Source organism: Lactuca sativa, chromosome 3 (assembly GCF_002870075.4).
Source record: "Lactuca sativa cultivar Salinas chromosome 3, Lsat_Salinas_v11, whole genome shotgun sequence".
Classification (NCBI taxonomy): Eukaryota; Viridiplantae; Streptophyta; class Magnoliopsida; order Asterales; family Asteraceae; genus Lactuca; species Lactuca sativa.
Window position 1 is genome coordinate 160,939,166 of NC_056625.2, and position 16,375 is coordinate 160,955,540.

At 33.1% G+C, this 16,375-nt stretch overlaps 2 protein-coding genes across 2 annotated transcripts; both read right to left on the reverse strand.

Annotated features, from left to right (window-relative positions):
• Nucleotides 1–718: 718 nt before the first annotated feature.
• LOC111904723 (uncharacterized) lies at nt 719–1,592 on the reverse strand. Its single transcript, XM_023900454.1, has 2 exons — nt 1,043–1,592; nt 719–816 (listed from the first exon to the last, which is right to left on the reverse strand). The coding sequence occupies exons 1-2, from the start codon at nt 1,590–1,592 to the stop codon at nt 719–721; spliced, it is 648 nt and encodes a 215-aa protein (XP_023756222.1).
• Nucleotides 1,593–5,303: 3,711 nt separating this feature from the next.
• On the reverse strand, nt 5,304–7,998 carry LOC111904718 (putative methylesterase 11, chloroplastic). Its single transcript, XM_023900447.3, has 5 exons — nt 7,446–7,998; nt 6,934–7,170; nt 6,636–6,779; nt 6,301–6,432; nt 5,304–5,774 (listed from the first exon to the last, which is right to left on the reverse strand). The coding sequence occupies exons 1-5, from the start codon at nt 7,806–7,808 to the stop codon at nt 5,502–5,504; spliced, it is 1,149 nt and encodes a 382-aa protein (XP_023756215.1). The 5' UTR covers nt 7,809–7,998; the 3' UTR covers nt 5,304–5,501.
• Nucleotides 7,999–16,375: the final 8,377 nt, after the last annotated feature.

Consider the following 16,375-nt stretch of genomic DNA (forward strand, 5'->3'; position numbering starts at 1 on the left):
GAGAGTCCTTAGAAACAAACATATAAGGAAATGCGATGTAAGGAGATGCGAGGTAAATATGATATAGGAGACGATCCTTAGGATAAATCCTTAGGGAAGGTACTTAGGAATAAGGAAGATAATGGGGATGGGTAATTGGGTTAATTGTTTGATGATTAAACATAATAATTGTATTATTGTGGGTTGAAAACCCTATGTACTCACCAGGTTTCCCAACCTGACCCACTCAATTTACTTGTATCACAGGTGACGATGTGAAGTTACATTACACTGAGAGATTAAGGAGATATAGATCACTAGTATAAATGAATGTAAGTTCTGTTTATGCTTATGTTTCTGTATTAACGATGACATCCCAAATGTTTTAAAAGGAATAAAAATACATTTCTTCGGAAATGCTTTGATAACGTATTTATCATGTTTTACTGGGAACAAATTCCGCAACCTTTTGATTAAAAGAGATACTCTGATTTTTATAAAGCATAAACAAAATCGGTCTTTTCTGGCCATGAAAATTGGGGATGTCACAAGCGTTATCTACAATGGAAATTATATTTATTAAACGAACATTTGAAAACTATTACATAGGGATTAAAACGGCCGACAATGGCTTTGGTATTTCCCATTCAGATGGAGGGGGAACAACATTCATATTCCTAGTATGGTATGTGGTTCGAAACACATCACCCCGATAATATATTTGAACCATATCGGCTAATTATGTGTTGTTTGTATAACGTGCTGCAACAAGAGCATGACCACATGTTATACCAAGACTGCGCCATTTCCCACAAGAACATGTGTGTCGATTCATATCTACAACACATGTACGTTTGAAATCAAAAACTTGGAAAATATCCGAAGGTAACATAGACGGGATCTCAGGTGGTATTTTCATTGCTTTCCATTGCCGAGACTTTTGCATCCTCCTTTGAAGGACCATCTCTACGTAAGGTGTGAATACGGTGCTCAACACTCCTCAAAAATCAAAGGATAATAAATTACCGGCATTTAAGTGATTTATAAAAATTTCCTATATTACCTCCCATGACACAGCGTTCTGCAAATGTCTGTTGGATGTGCTGCACAATCACATCCATTAGCGTTATTATCGGCACATTGTGTTGACTAACCGATAACACCATTAGGAATTCTGGAATTTTAATGTTTAGTACATTCCAACGTATATTAGGGAAATAGGCCCGTGCCCATTTCATATGTCCGATGTTGTGAAGAACTTCCTGTGCACCATGACTTAACTTAGAAAATGTTTGTTTAAAGTCTTGCGTGATATATGCTTTGCATACACGGAAGAACAAGTAATCTAAATTTCTGCTTTGACCAATTCTTAATTGGCAATAATTCAAAACACTGTTAGACGAATAACCATGGTAAGCATCAGGGAATACTTGACCAATGCAAGAAGCAATGGTATCGCCCATGTTGGTTATGAGCACAACTTCCGTACCCGCTCCGATAGCATCCTTCAACCTCATAAGGAACCAAGTGTAGGAGTTAACACTATTTGCCACCCCGACACCAAATGCTATTGACGTAGTATTGTTGTTTCCATCAATAGCAACTGCTAACATTGTATTAAGATACTCTCATTTGATACGGACACTGCTTATGAAGATGACCGGAAGCATGCATCCTATAAATGCGTTGATCTATTTCAAATTTTATATAACATAATTATTAGTTTTTAGACTAATCTAAATTGGTTTAGCAAAATAATAAACAAATCGATACTACATTACCACACATCGAATAGCAACAAAACATAGTTCGAACCGATCCATAACATTGGTTTTGATGTATGTGTAACTGTGGGGATTTGCACGCTGAATGTTGTAGAGGTAAATAGGCAAGTTGGTAAAGCTGTCTTCATAGTCATTGTACGAGAAACTCATGTTTAACGTTAGGGCGGTGAACAGGAACCTTTGTAAAATATATCAATAACGATGATTTAAATTATTTCAAAACCTTTTTATAGAATCGAATCAGTATTCGAAAACTAAAGTAGTAGTCAAATGGTGGTAGACAGTAGTCAATACCTATAACACAATAGTCAAGATATAATCCTATGTCAGAAATTAACAGTTAGATTAGACAACACATAAACCATCAGTCAATTGCAAGTGGACAATAGTTAATACGTACAACATAGTAGTCAACCTACAATCTTATGTCCAAAATGTAGACACTCAGCTGCATCACTTTCAAGGGGTAGGACGCAACATGTGAAGCAATAGGCCATGAATAAATAGTCCGTCTCCGGACAAAGCCGGCAGATCCAAGAGGTAACCAAAGCTAGTTCTTGAAAATAATTCTCGAACCGGCCCATTCAACGGACTCAAAACTTCATGCAACTTGTGACATGAAGCTTTCACAGATATATTGCATGTCATCTTTTTGTTAGGAAGCTACAAAATAAATAAAAAATAAAGTTAAATAAGGTTTTATAAAAAAAAAACAGTGTTGGAGTATCACACAATAAAACAGTTAAACATTTCATATAATCTATTTACTTTCTATAAAATACCAAAGTAAATTATTTTACACAAGTTTTTGTCTTTTTCTATACTACTTGTATACAAAAAATAGTATTGTACTTTAAAAATGGTGTGACAATAACATATTTTATAACAAACCCGAAACTACCAAAACACAATGTTATTTTATCAATACAGTATAATACAAAGTATCTACACATTATACACATAAAAACTTCTTCAATAGATAGTACATTGCTATTGTATGCTATAATTGAAACATAGAAAATAACATCATTTTCAACAACATGCAAAACATTGAATCATAAGATACATACAAGGGGATACAATCGTTACAAATACAAACAATTTTTTTTAAGAAAATAAAAATATATATATATAACCATACATTTTAGGAAACCTACGATTTTTTTTCCAAAAAAAATCATAAGATACATACAAGGGGGATACAAATGTTTATTGGCTATTAAATTTTTTTTAATAAAAAAATAAAAAAATACGGTTTTTTTTGTGAAATCTACGGTGTACAAGTTTTTACTGCACAAACTGTACAGTAAATACTTGTACGCTGTAGGTTTCTAAAAAACCTATGGTTTCCCTTTTTTATATATATATAAAAAAAATTATACCACAACAAAATACATCCAATTCCTATTCTATTGATACCATTTAAAAAAAAACGAAAAAAATAACGTCCGTACGGTTTCATATGAAACCTACGGTATACAAGTCGACACTGCACAAACAGTGCATTGGGCACTTATACACCGTAGGTTTCATATGAAAACTACGGTTTTATATTTTTTTTTCAATTTTTTTCAAAAAAAATTTTATCCCCATAAACAAAACCTACTCCTAATCACAAACACGGTAAAATTTTTAACATAAGTAGACAAACATGATTGTTCTTTGGGTGCTCCATTGAGAGAAAAACGTAGCCTAACAAAAGAAAACAATAGGAAAATTACCTAATCTGAATTTTTTTTTCATTATATACTTTGGGCTAAAGGGCCACGAAAAAGTAAACGCCCCCTTGAAACAGTAGGTCATTAGTGGAAAAGAGTAGTCAACGGGCGTTGACCGTAGTCAACCGAAAGTTAACTACTCTTTTGTGGGCTATTTTTGGCTATTTTTTGATAAGTAATTAGGAAAAATTACTTGTTTTGTATTTTCCCCATTGAAACCTAGACAATCTATTAATTCAAAATGGAGATTTAATAAAGCAAAAAAGGATATATATATATATATATATATATATATATATATATATATATATATATATATATATATATATATATATATATATATATATATATATATATATATATATATATATATATATATCCTTTTTTGCTTTATTAAATCTCCATTTTGAATTAATAGATTGTCTAGGTTTCAATTCTTGGACAAGGTTTAATCATTTAGATTATGCAATGTTTTAGGAATTTAATTTTACTTATTTTATCTTTAATTATATATTCGTATATGTGATTGTTATTATAATATGTCATTGTTATGTGGTGGGGCTTTCTAAATAGTTTCAATTTTCATTAAGATTTGGATTAGATAACAAGAATATAAAGTTACATTAGTTGTTTCATTTCGTAGAAATTTTTGGAGTCACTTTATAAGGTGTTGTTTATTTTTAAGAGACAAAAGGTCTGCAGTCCACGAACCATATCTATAGATATCTACAGAAGAAAAAAAGTGGACCAAGCATATGCATTCAGGAAGAAGATTGTTTGTTTTTTTATAGTCTGCATACTACTAAAATAAACTAAAATTTAGATAAACTGTTTTTTTTTTTTTTTAAACTTAAAAGAGTTATTTTCTCAATTACTAATTTTTATCAACATGTGATCTTTGCATACTTCTCTCATGCTAATGATGTACCAACATAAGAGCACATATTCTACAAAATCGTAAGATTCTCGACCATAAATCACAAACTATCACAATTACAAAAAGAAGGATTTTGGTTAATTTTTTGTGATGGATTTCCAATCTCCTGGTTGATTTGTCTTGTGCCCATTCGGTTAGGATTGACTTGTTTTGGTGGGTTCTTCATTGCTTATTCAATAAGTTAATGGGAGTTGGGCTTCCATGTACGAAGTCCAAAGTTTTTAACGAATTAACAGCTCATTAGCTTGTTAAACACGGTAAACACCACATGGAAACATTACTTAAATCCTCCCTTTTAATCAATTTAACCAGAAATTTGTTTAGAGTAATCATTAAAAATAACAGTTCACTAACAAAGTTGATCATATTGTGCAAACAAGTCAAACAACCATTCGCAAGGTTGTCGTAAAGACCTTTTTAGACACTATGCCCGAACTAATCTTCAAACAACTTATTTACAATTTTCTATTCCTATCAACATTACTTACAACATATTTGAACATTTACTCAACAATATTTTACACACATATTTTACTTATTGTGCTGTAATAAGCTTAACATTAATTAAGTTTGGTGCTTTCAAAACCCTCTAAATGTCATAAACTAGTTGTACTCTTTTAGCTCAGCGCCAAGTTTTTTTTACATTTAATAAAATTATGTTGTTCCAAAAAAAAACAAACTGACCTTTTTGTGGTTTTATTGGGTTTTTTCCGATTAATTATGATGCCAAGAATAACTATAATTTTTTATAGAAAAAAAATATTTTATCTAGAATATATGGTGGGACACACTTCCAATTTGAATCCTTTACATTCAAGAATAAATATTTTATCTAGAATGTAAGGGATTCGCAGATTGCATAGCAAATTGCGTGGGGACCGAAGACGATGCCAAACATGTAGTGTATTCAATATACATTGCACTTAATAGGAAAAAAATGTGTAATTTTTTGTCACACTAAAAAAGATTAATACCAACATGTATAAAGTATACAACTCCTCAACATCATGCTACCTCTCTCTCAAACAAAATTTAACTAAAACTTGTCGGGTTTTCCAGATAATATCAAATTTTGATTAAATTTTATTTGATTTTTGCGATTTCAACCAACAACTTATGTAAGGCTTGAGGCTTGGAGAAAAATGGGCAATGATCAGAACCTTTTAAACGAAAAACTTTTTCGGGTGGACTTTCATTTATCATTAGTTGTTGGAGACTAATTGGTATCGCGTTATCTTCAAGAGTTTGTATATAAAATCGTCTCACAGATCCATAATTTGAGTCCGAAAGGGAAAGCTTCTCAAGAACGGGCGCAAATGGAATTGGCCTCATTGAGACCGATGCTAATGCTACGTCCTACACATATCAATAAATAATATGTTTAGAAACAACAAATAAAGATGTACAAACAATTTTTCTTCCTTTGGGTGTGTTAAAATGCTAAGTTATGTTGTAGTTTGTCATAAGGTTATAATAAAATGATTTGTTGGATGTTATTTTTTAATTAATTGACATATATTAGTAAATGATTATAAAAAATCCAAAGTTTAAATTTTTTTTGACAAAATAGAAACTCCATGAACGACCGAAACTGTCGTCCTAAAAAAAACTCGATTGGGTCTGATCCAGGCCTAAAAAACATTTATCATTTTTGTTTAGAATAACATAACCGTTTTGGATCAGACAAAAAAACTAACTAGTCTTTGTCCTCTTGAAAATTGTTTAGATTTAAATCCAAAACCATAAAAGATAAATATTGTACAACTTGTTATGTCATCTACTTTGATATGTTGAAAATTGTTTCGATTTAAATCCAAAACAATAAAAGATAAATATTGTACAACTTGTTATGTCATGTCGTGTACTTTAATACGAGTCATACCTTTGTGGTACTTTGGTTGAATAAAAGGTCCTTCAATAGCGATTTGTCAAGATCTATAGCAGTTGGAGGTTGATTGTTCCCATTTGCATATAGAAATTTTTGAGCTTGCCTCGTTAGATCGTTTGTATTTTCCTGAAATATTGTTATTTGAATTAAACCGAACCCCATTCACCTTTATATATAATGCCCATTTGAGGAACCGGATTACCATTTCTACAAAAAAGTTATTTTTTCACAAACTCTTAACCTGGGCCCACACAGTACCATTTCAGGAACATGTGAAATGTAAATCAGATACAGAGTAAAAAAAAAATAGATAATTTTATAGGACAAACCTTGTGGGAGAACATATCAAGAGTGCTTTGTCCACTTTTCAACATTGAAGCAGCAATGAAGATAGCTTTTGCAACTTTATTTGGAAATAATTCCATTGCATATGATATACATGCACCACCAAAGTCATGTCCAGCCAAAATCACCTACAAATTCGAAAAGGGTATGTGATTTTAAGTAAGAAAATAAAGATAAAAACTTGTATATCGAATTATCGATCTTTGAGATCTATCTTTAAAAACCCATTTTTGACAACTTCAAAGAAGAAAAAATAAACTATGTTGAAGATCCAAAACTAACCTTTTCTCCATCTTCAATCTTTTCAAGAAAATCCGTTAGTGGCTTCACATATTGTGAGAGACTTTTGATATCATTTGCATCAAACAAATCAATCCCACAACCACTTGAATCGATTGTAGTCACTTTGAATTTGCATTCTTGTAAAAGCGCCATGGTTTTATACCAACACCAGGCTCCAAAACCACCTCCATGAACAAGAACAATATGGCTTGTCTCCAGTTCTTCATGGTTTACCTCCTGTTATCCAAAACACACTTTACAATTGAGGAATGATTGAAGAAATATAAAGAACTCTAATCGATTCAGATAACCAATTATATAATCGCACCAGTTGTTATAAATTTAAGATTCATATACGAGAATTTGAAGCTCATGTTTGTTAGATGGATACATTAGTTTTCCCCAATTCTCGATACAACGATCGAATTATCACAAAATGTATAGATTGAACTCCGAATTCATCAATCAAGCAAAACTAACCAAATTATTCAATCGATAAACAGATAACAAACCTGATTAATGAGCTGTTGAAGTGGAAGCATAGGATCAGCAAGCGAGCGACGCCTAGTACTAGAACTACGAGGAATACCCTGATGGCATTTGGAATTTGAGCCACCGGAAGGATGCCGGAGAGAAATTGATCGATCAAAAGCTCCGTTTTGCTGCTGGTGTTGCTGGAAGAGGAGAGCGGCAGCAATGGCTTGTTCGTGAAGAAGAGCGTCGTCAAACTTTTCCTTCTTAACTGAAGAAGATCGAACGCGAGACCATCGATTAAGAGAATTTTTGTTGATTGATGTAGTGGATGATTGATTTGATATGCGTTTTGAGTAGATTCTCGTTGATCTTGTTGATTTTCGAGAGAAACATATTCCCATTTTCTGTAGATGGATAAATGTTTACTGCATCAATGGATATGAAGGTAGAGTTTAAGAAAAAGGGAATCAATAATGGCGGAGATTGAGCGGGTGGTGGAGGAGGAGGAGACTGGTTCGCTGCGGAAGTTCGGAAGAACCGCCCTCTTAAAAAGGCTGCATTTAACGACGTCAACATAGCCGAATGTCCCATCTCAAAATGTCGAAATTATTTTATTCAAAAAACTTTCAATGTAAGCTTTCGTTGTAATTTTTTTTGTCATTATGACATGATATTTAAAAAAGAAAATCGTATTCGTTATAGCTCTAAAAATATTTTAGATTTTAATTATATTGGTATAATACGTTAGATATTTTAAAATTTTAATATTGTAATAGAAAAAGTATTATTATTATAATAAATAAATCAATAAAAATACATTATTTTTAAAATATGTGAGATGGATAGTAACTATGAATGTACGTTTGTAGTTCATTTTTATGAATGATGATAAACACCATAATAATTTAACAATGTCATTTGGGGTATTTTTAGTAGCATCCGGATGTTTAACGAATAACTTGTGTTTCTTAACATCACTAAAAATAGGAGATCGGTAGAGAACGTTAATGTCATTCATGAACATGGTGTTTTGAAGATTATGTGACATATTCATAGGTCATGCGAGATAAATACTTCCAAAATTATTTTTGGTTTACAGCCTATACCTGCATATTGTGTAGCCCAAGCAGTGAGACATTTTTTTCATTCCTAATGCATATAGTCAATGCTGACTATCATACCTAGAAATCCATGTTCTTCCTCAATGTCGGAAACACACATTCTTTTGAAGTTGTGGATAAGTTATTGACTTGACAAAATCTTGCCAAATAAACTTCATTAGGCCTTTGAATGTACTCTTTACTGAAGCATGAAATAACATCTTGTACAAGCTTTATAATAACACCCCTTGTTATAGTTTCACTCGTTTTCACATAATCATCTTGTGCATCTGTGATGTCCTATAAGCCAACACCCGCATAACTCTGGTGAATATATGTAATCGTGAAAGACCTTGTCTGCATGTAGCATGATATCATTATTAAAAATATATGTCATTGGTTGTAATAATTGTCACAATATGGAGGAATGTTGGTTTTTTTATATTTGAAATCTACGATGATAGGTTGCTTCATCATATATTGGGTTGTCAACAAAGTAGTCTTCCATCAAATATGCCACACCCTGATCATGTTCCTGATCAGAATACATTATGTGTGCTTTAAGATGATGATCTTATATGATCATATTTGGCATGCTTATGATTAAGTTACCGATTATATCATCAAGCAGTCTTCTAACAGCCTATGCTTCCCATTCATAATATTCATTCAAATTCGATGAACCAGGACTCTTTATGTTTATGGAATTTCGAGGAATTTTATAAACATAAAATTCTTCCCAATTAACTTTTAAAGGAACTACAAGAAAAATCAAAAAACATATTCCCCCACGATCTTTTAACAAACAACAAATCCAACCTAAACATCTTTGTTTCTTAAACAAAACAAAATATTCTCATTTGTTGGACATAAATCTTTGACCCAACTCATTTCTCCACATTCCTAACTACTTGTATGTTAATAGAAAAATAATTCATTTTTACTTCATGAACCCCATTCCTACTAATAATCACTTGCTTGTCACTCTTACATCCTTCCATATCCTAACTTAAAATTTCTCCACGATCAATGGTAGCATTTAGTTCTTTAAGAACTAAAAGAACCATCAATTTTCTTTTGGGAGTACACGATATATTATCATTAGCTTGTTTCTTCAAGTCTTGAACAAAAGAACTGTTTAGAGCTCGAAAAGTTACCCCAAAACTTTTAAGAGGCTGCAAAAATAGAACCAACAACATTCAATGATGTTAATCATGCTGCTACCGATGTTGATTTAGGAAGTTGTTTGTCATGAGGTCAAATTTTGAACCTATCTGATACTCGATAATCCTACCCTTGGGGGTTGAGTAAGCCTAAAAATAGGGATCAGAAGAGGTTTGGAACACTTACAAATACTATCAAGACTAAAATGAGAAGAAGGGACTTCAACACTTGGAAAATGCTTAATTTTAATATTTATCTCAAGGATGAAGTGATTACAAATGAAAGAGTACTTGGCCTTATATTTTCTTACATGGAATACCAAATGACTTAGAAACAAAGAGAAACATTATAGAAGGGGAACTAAGGGACACCTTTTAGAATGGAAGCAAAAGGACACATATATATATGTATAAGTTAAGACCTTTAGATCGGGCTATGAACATTGGGTCGTAACAACCTCTCGTTGTTGATTTCGCGACATCCACATAATGATTGATCTTCAGGTTCCACCTTAGAGTTTCGTGTGTCGAAGGGTTCTTGATGTAATCATTATCCTGTTCTTTTTTATTTTATGAAACTTGATTATTTTTGTGATTTCTCATGGGTAGGCTCAACTTATCTTCTTTGTATTGTATGCATGGCATTAAAGTCTTTTCTCTATCCTTCCCCATCAACTCAACCAATCGTATTTCGTCACCATCATGGATCACTAGGGAACAACACTTTGGTATCGATAAGACATTGGCTCCATGAAAGAAGTTCATTCCATAATTAGTTTTGTTATCCTCTATGCACACAATCATAAAAGTTATATCCATGTGCCATTTGTCGATGCATACCCTAGCTTTAACGGTGCCAAGAATCTTATTAGCTCTGGAGTTTACTGCTTTTTGTAACGACCCAAACTCTCCATTTCGTCACCAAGGTTAGTTTTGTTTGATTTAAATGTCTAAGGTCCTAACTAAATTGGTATAATGTTGATGCATAAAAGTAAATTCCTTTTTGGGTTGCCCTCATAACCAGGAAATGGCTTGGATTGATCAAAGGAGAGAGATAAATGATTTATTAATATATTATATGATTAATATATTAATTAGAAATATGAATAATTAATCAAAATTAATTTGAAATTAATTATGGGTTAATTAGAATTAATTATTGGTACAAGGGTTGAGATGCAATTGTTCAATAGTTGAACAAAATAAAGGATTTAGAATCCTCCTATAGTAGATGGTTTTGGAGGCTCTTAATTAAGCTTCTGGAAGCTTCTAACTGATAAAAGGAAACTAGATTTGGAATAATATGATTTTAAGTGCAAATATAGGGTTTTGTGTTTATCAGGCAGCTATATAAAGGGGCATACCCTTGTGATTTTTGGCCTAACCTTTTTACCACAAGAGAATTCTGAAAAATTTCATCCTCTCCCCTATTTCTCTCAACCCTAGAGTTTCTAGTGTTGTGGGTGTGACACATTAAAGACTCGCATACTTTTGGAGCTAGTTATTCAAGGAAGTTATCAAGGTTTTGATTAGCTTAATTCGACTTAAGTTATAAGGTATGTGGTTCTATTCATGAATTTGATTCAGATGGATTAAAGTTTTTGTTTCACAAGTATATTGTTATTAATAGTGATAAGACATAGATCCATTAGGTTGCATGTACTCTTAAGTGTTAAGTGAAATTCCTAATGTACAATTGAGTTGTAACCTATAAATCCCACCAATGGTATCTGAACCATGCCTTTTTAATTGATAGTGCATAAACGATGAAACCAGAAAAACAAAAATCATTGATCTGGATCGCCACGATGTGGGCGGTCCTCTGCCATGTCGTGGGGACTGTCTGGAATCTGAATTTCGGGATTTTCTTGCCTTATTCAAAAGATAAGATAATTATTAGTTAATTAGTATTTTTTTTAAATGTATAAAATCTGAATACATTAACTAGATAATTAAGAATCCTAATTTTAATATAAAAGGAAGATTAAATAAGATATTTATCTATTAGAAAATAATATATTTATCCTTTAATAGGATTTATATTAATTAATTAAAAGTTTAATTAAAAGATAATTCTTAAATCTTATTTAGTTCAAATATTAATTATTAAAGGTTAATTGAATTATTATGATTTGAACCTTGCAATTTAAAAAGTTTTAAAATACGCACGATACATATGTATAATTGTATATTACTATATGTATAACTAAAAGTCAGTTGAATCAATAGTAGGCCTCATTCACGAAGTCATACTCTAAGAGATGTATAAGGAAACAACCTATAAAATAAAATTTTCAATTGATCTCAAACGATCTAGGAATTTCGTATTAGATTGAAATTGGTAAAATGTTTTACTTTCCTAAAATAAATTCGCAATTAGATTACGACATCACTCTTCATAATTTCGAATTGTATTTATGGATCCTAACATTGAATATTAGTTTGAGTTAAAATATTGAGGAAATTAATCAACTAACAAAAATCTTATCTCTTTTTTAAATGTCTGTAAATGGCGATCTTCCTCCTCATCCTCCAACTACTCACAACTTCACTCTCTTGTTTATCCTTTCAAAAATTACTGGTCCTAACTACATGGACTGGTTGCACAATTTAAAGATGATATTAAGATATGAGAACATAGAGTATGTTCTCAACACTCCAGTCCCAACATTGACAAAGATAATGCTACTACTGAAGAATTAGCTGAATATAACCAACACGTTGGTGACACAACAAAGGTCGCTTGCATTATGATTGTAACCATGGCACCTAAGCTCCAAAATACCTATGAGGACTACTGACCCTATGAAATGAACCATACTATTTTTAAAATGTTTCTCAATAAAGCTAGACAAGAGCATTAAGAAGTCGGAAAGGCCCTAATGGCATGCAAGTTGAAAGATGGGGAATCTGTTTGTGCTCGCCTGCAGAAAATGCAGATTAGTTATGATCAGTTCATTTTGACCTATCATCTGAACAATACTAAGACTACATTGATTAAGCTTCATAATATATTGCAAACAACTGAAGCAGGAATGAAGAAGTCTCGCTCTAACAGTGTTACAGTTGCCCCAGTCATGGCTATTCAACAAGGAAAGAGTAAGAAGAGAAATGCCTATTCCCAACCCTAGTGGAAAGGGAAAGCCCACAACGGAGAGTCCAGTAGGTCAAAGGGAAACCCCAACTTCGATGCTCCTCCTATTGTAGATCTAAAAGAAGTTGTGTGCTTTCACTATTGCCAGAAAGGCCATTAGAGAAGAAGCAACCCCACGTAACTACAAGAAGTAAAAGAATCATAGGGAAAGGCGTCTGTCTTTTCTGGTACGTACTATATCGAGATCAATAACACTTGTATTAAAATTATTGGGTCTTTGATATGTGATGTGGTTTCCATATATGTTCTAATATGCAGGGCTAAAGGAAAGTGAAGAGGTTGAGCATGGGAAGCTAAAGCTAATTATGGGGAATAAGCGCAAGTCGGCTGTTACCAGGGCTGGGACTTACGAGCTTATATTTGATAGTGTTAGGGTTACTTTAAACAATTTTTGTTATTCTCCAGAAATGGATACAAACATAATTTCATTTCATGCTTTATTTAGACAAGGATTTCGTTATGGTTTTGATTATAATGATGGTACAATTTCTGTTTATCGTAATGGTCCATTTATTTTCAAAGATTATCATTGTGAGGGTGTATATGAAACTATTGTTTTTGTGAATGAACTAAGCAATAATGTTTATAATAATGATTCTTGTAATAGTTTAGACAAAGTGTAACACTCTAAATTTTCAAATAAACTCTTCATTTTTTAAAACACATTAAACCCAATATCACATTTCTCAAAAACCACAAAATGTATAAGTTGTCAAAACACAAGGCAACAAATGTTTGATAATATCCTAGAATCCTCAAAAACATAATCTCTAACTGGTGTGTACAATCAAGTCGGCACATTCCCACGATCCTGAGAGGTACCTGAAACACATATCACACAACACGGTAAGCACGAAGCTTAGTAAATTCCCCAAAATACCACATACACAAATAATAAGCCTCTCATGGCTATAACTTGACATGGACCCTCCGGTCATGCGTATCGGTGAGGACCCTCCAGTCTCACGTCTCGGTGTGGACCCTCCGGTCATGTGTCTCAGTGAAGATCAATAATGCTAATTGTAGGAAACAAAGATTTCAATTTTGCAAGTTGTGAAGTTTGGGAATTGTTTCGCTACAAAATGATTTAAGGGAGAGAACACTTATACTTCATTTTAAATCTAAAAGGTTGGGTTGAAAGGATTTGAAAGAACTTGGTCATGGGCATATATGAACATTGTGTTGAAATGATTCAACATAGGAAATTCAATATATATGGAAATATTATAGTAAGAGACTGATCAAGTATCCTATCTTTATGTGAGACATTATGTGTCAAATCCCATATGTCTTGGATGTTGGATTGATTACATATGCTATAATATTCACTTGTTCTATTTTTTTTTACAAAATGCCTAGGGAATTGAGAAGGAAAAAAGGACTTGAACAAGATGTGACTAGAGTTGTTAAACAACTCTCAAGAATAGTCTGAGGTTTACCAAAAGATTGGTTACTTTTGGACAATTGGAAGTATAGTATTAATTTGGACGGAACATCTTAACATAATTCTGAATGGATGTGATTCTTGTTCAGAATTGACGGTCATATGGGAATATGGAAATGTTTCCATAATAGGAGTTGGTTATTGAAATCCACATATGATTTAGAAACCTTAACGCAAGGAAGGTGTTTAAGGAGTTACCTTGAATTTGATATTTATTACCATGAAATTGTTTTAGTAACAAAGTTTCAATGGAGCATTTTGTGACATCATTGGCTAAGTCTTGGTGACGTTGTGTAACACCCGTAGATCAGGGCTAGTCAATCTAGAGACGATAAGCATAAAAAGTGACTTTTTGATAAAAGATTATTTAGAATGAAATAATCTTCACTAAGTTGTAGTGGTCGTGGCAAGGTTTTTGAAAATATAAAGAAAGCCGAAATCCGAGTTATAACGAAGAAGTTAAGACCTGTCGAAGTTTCGCGACAGAACCGACACGACACAGCGCGACGTAAATAGTAAATTTACGATAGAGTGATATTTGGCCTTAGCAGTCTAAAAGAAAGTCGTAGAATATGTTAAACCGAGAGCGTGCATAAGAAGAACGTCTAAATCTGACTTCGTATGAGGAAGTTATGATTTTTTGAAGTTTCGACTTAGCGGTATGCAACCCAAAGTTCGAATATGAGATCGAGCGATTTCTAGCCAAAACAACCTAAACGAGAATCAAAGATCTCGTCAATAGTAGTCCAACGGTAAAAAAGACAGACGAAAACGGACGTCAGATGAAGAAGTTATGATTTTATAACGGAGTTTTCCTGTCTCGGCCTACTAAAAATAATATAATAAAAATAAATTCAAAATTAGCCAACGGAGTCTAAACGAAAGTTGTAGATAATAGTCTCACCTACGCGTGGATATAAAGAACGTCAAAACTAGAACTCGTATGAGGAAGATATGAATTTATGAAGTTTTTAAATAATTAAAATATATTAATAAAATTATTTATTCGGATAATACCCGAATTCGTGACACACCCGATCTGATCCACCCGGTACGCCCAGCTTACCAGGAGTACGCCCATCGTACATGTCGACGAGGCGTTACGCCCCGCGTAACCCGGGGTTCAGCCCCTATAAATACGATGTGACCCCCAACCGGATTGTTTGCTAATTTTCACTTCTCTCCCATTTTTCTTTCTTCTTCTAGGCAATTTATACCCCCGAAGCCCCGGTATCAATCCCGACACCCGAAGCAAGTCCCGAAGCCCCGAAGATCTCGAGAAAAATAGTTTTCGATCCAAAACTCTGCCCGCGTGAAGCCCGGTTTTGGAGAAAACGTCCCGGTTTTATCGGAAAATATTATTTTAAGAGACGAGGTGCTGTCCGATCATCGTCTTATCAAGTGAGTGTATAGTCCCTTTCATAAATACGATTTTAATATTGTTTGAATGTATAAAGTTTATGTTTTGGGTGAGTGTGTAGTTACTTTCTTGTAACACATAAACATGAAGTATTTGCTATGAAATACGTGCTATGTGTTATGTATTGTTTGTTTATTTGAGATGGGATGTGGAATGGATGTTTTATATAGGTTTTTAATGATTTACACCGTACATGTATTTTATATTTACAAATATGTTGAGTAGAACGTGGGTAGATGAAATATTTGGTGACGATGAGACGTAGTGCCTATTGTGTAAACCCTGGTGACTATGAGACATAATTCCTATTGTGTAAACCCTGGTGACTATGAGACGTAGTGCCTATTGTGTAAACCCTGGTGACTATGAGACATAGTTCCTATTGTGTAAACCTTGGTGACTATAAGCCGTAGTGCCTATTGTGTAAACCCTGGTGACTATGAGACGTAGTGCCTATTGTGTAAACCCTGGTGACTATGAGACGTAGTGCCTATTGTATAAACCTGATGGGTTTTGGACATAAGAACTTTCCCTATGTGCACATACAACCCTATAGCTTGGAACTAGGTTTCACTAATTGAACATGCAACATATCCAAGACTTTCATGGCTAGATCTAATGTAAACTAATAATCAAAACATATGAAAACAGATCTAGAATAATACCTTGAGTTACTTGCTTGAAAAC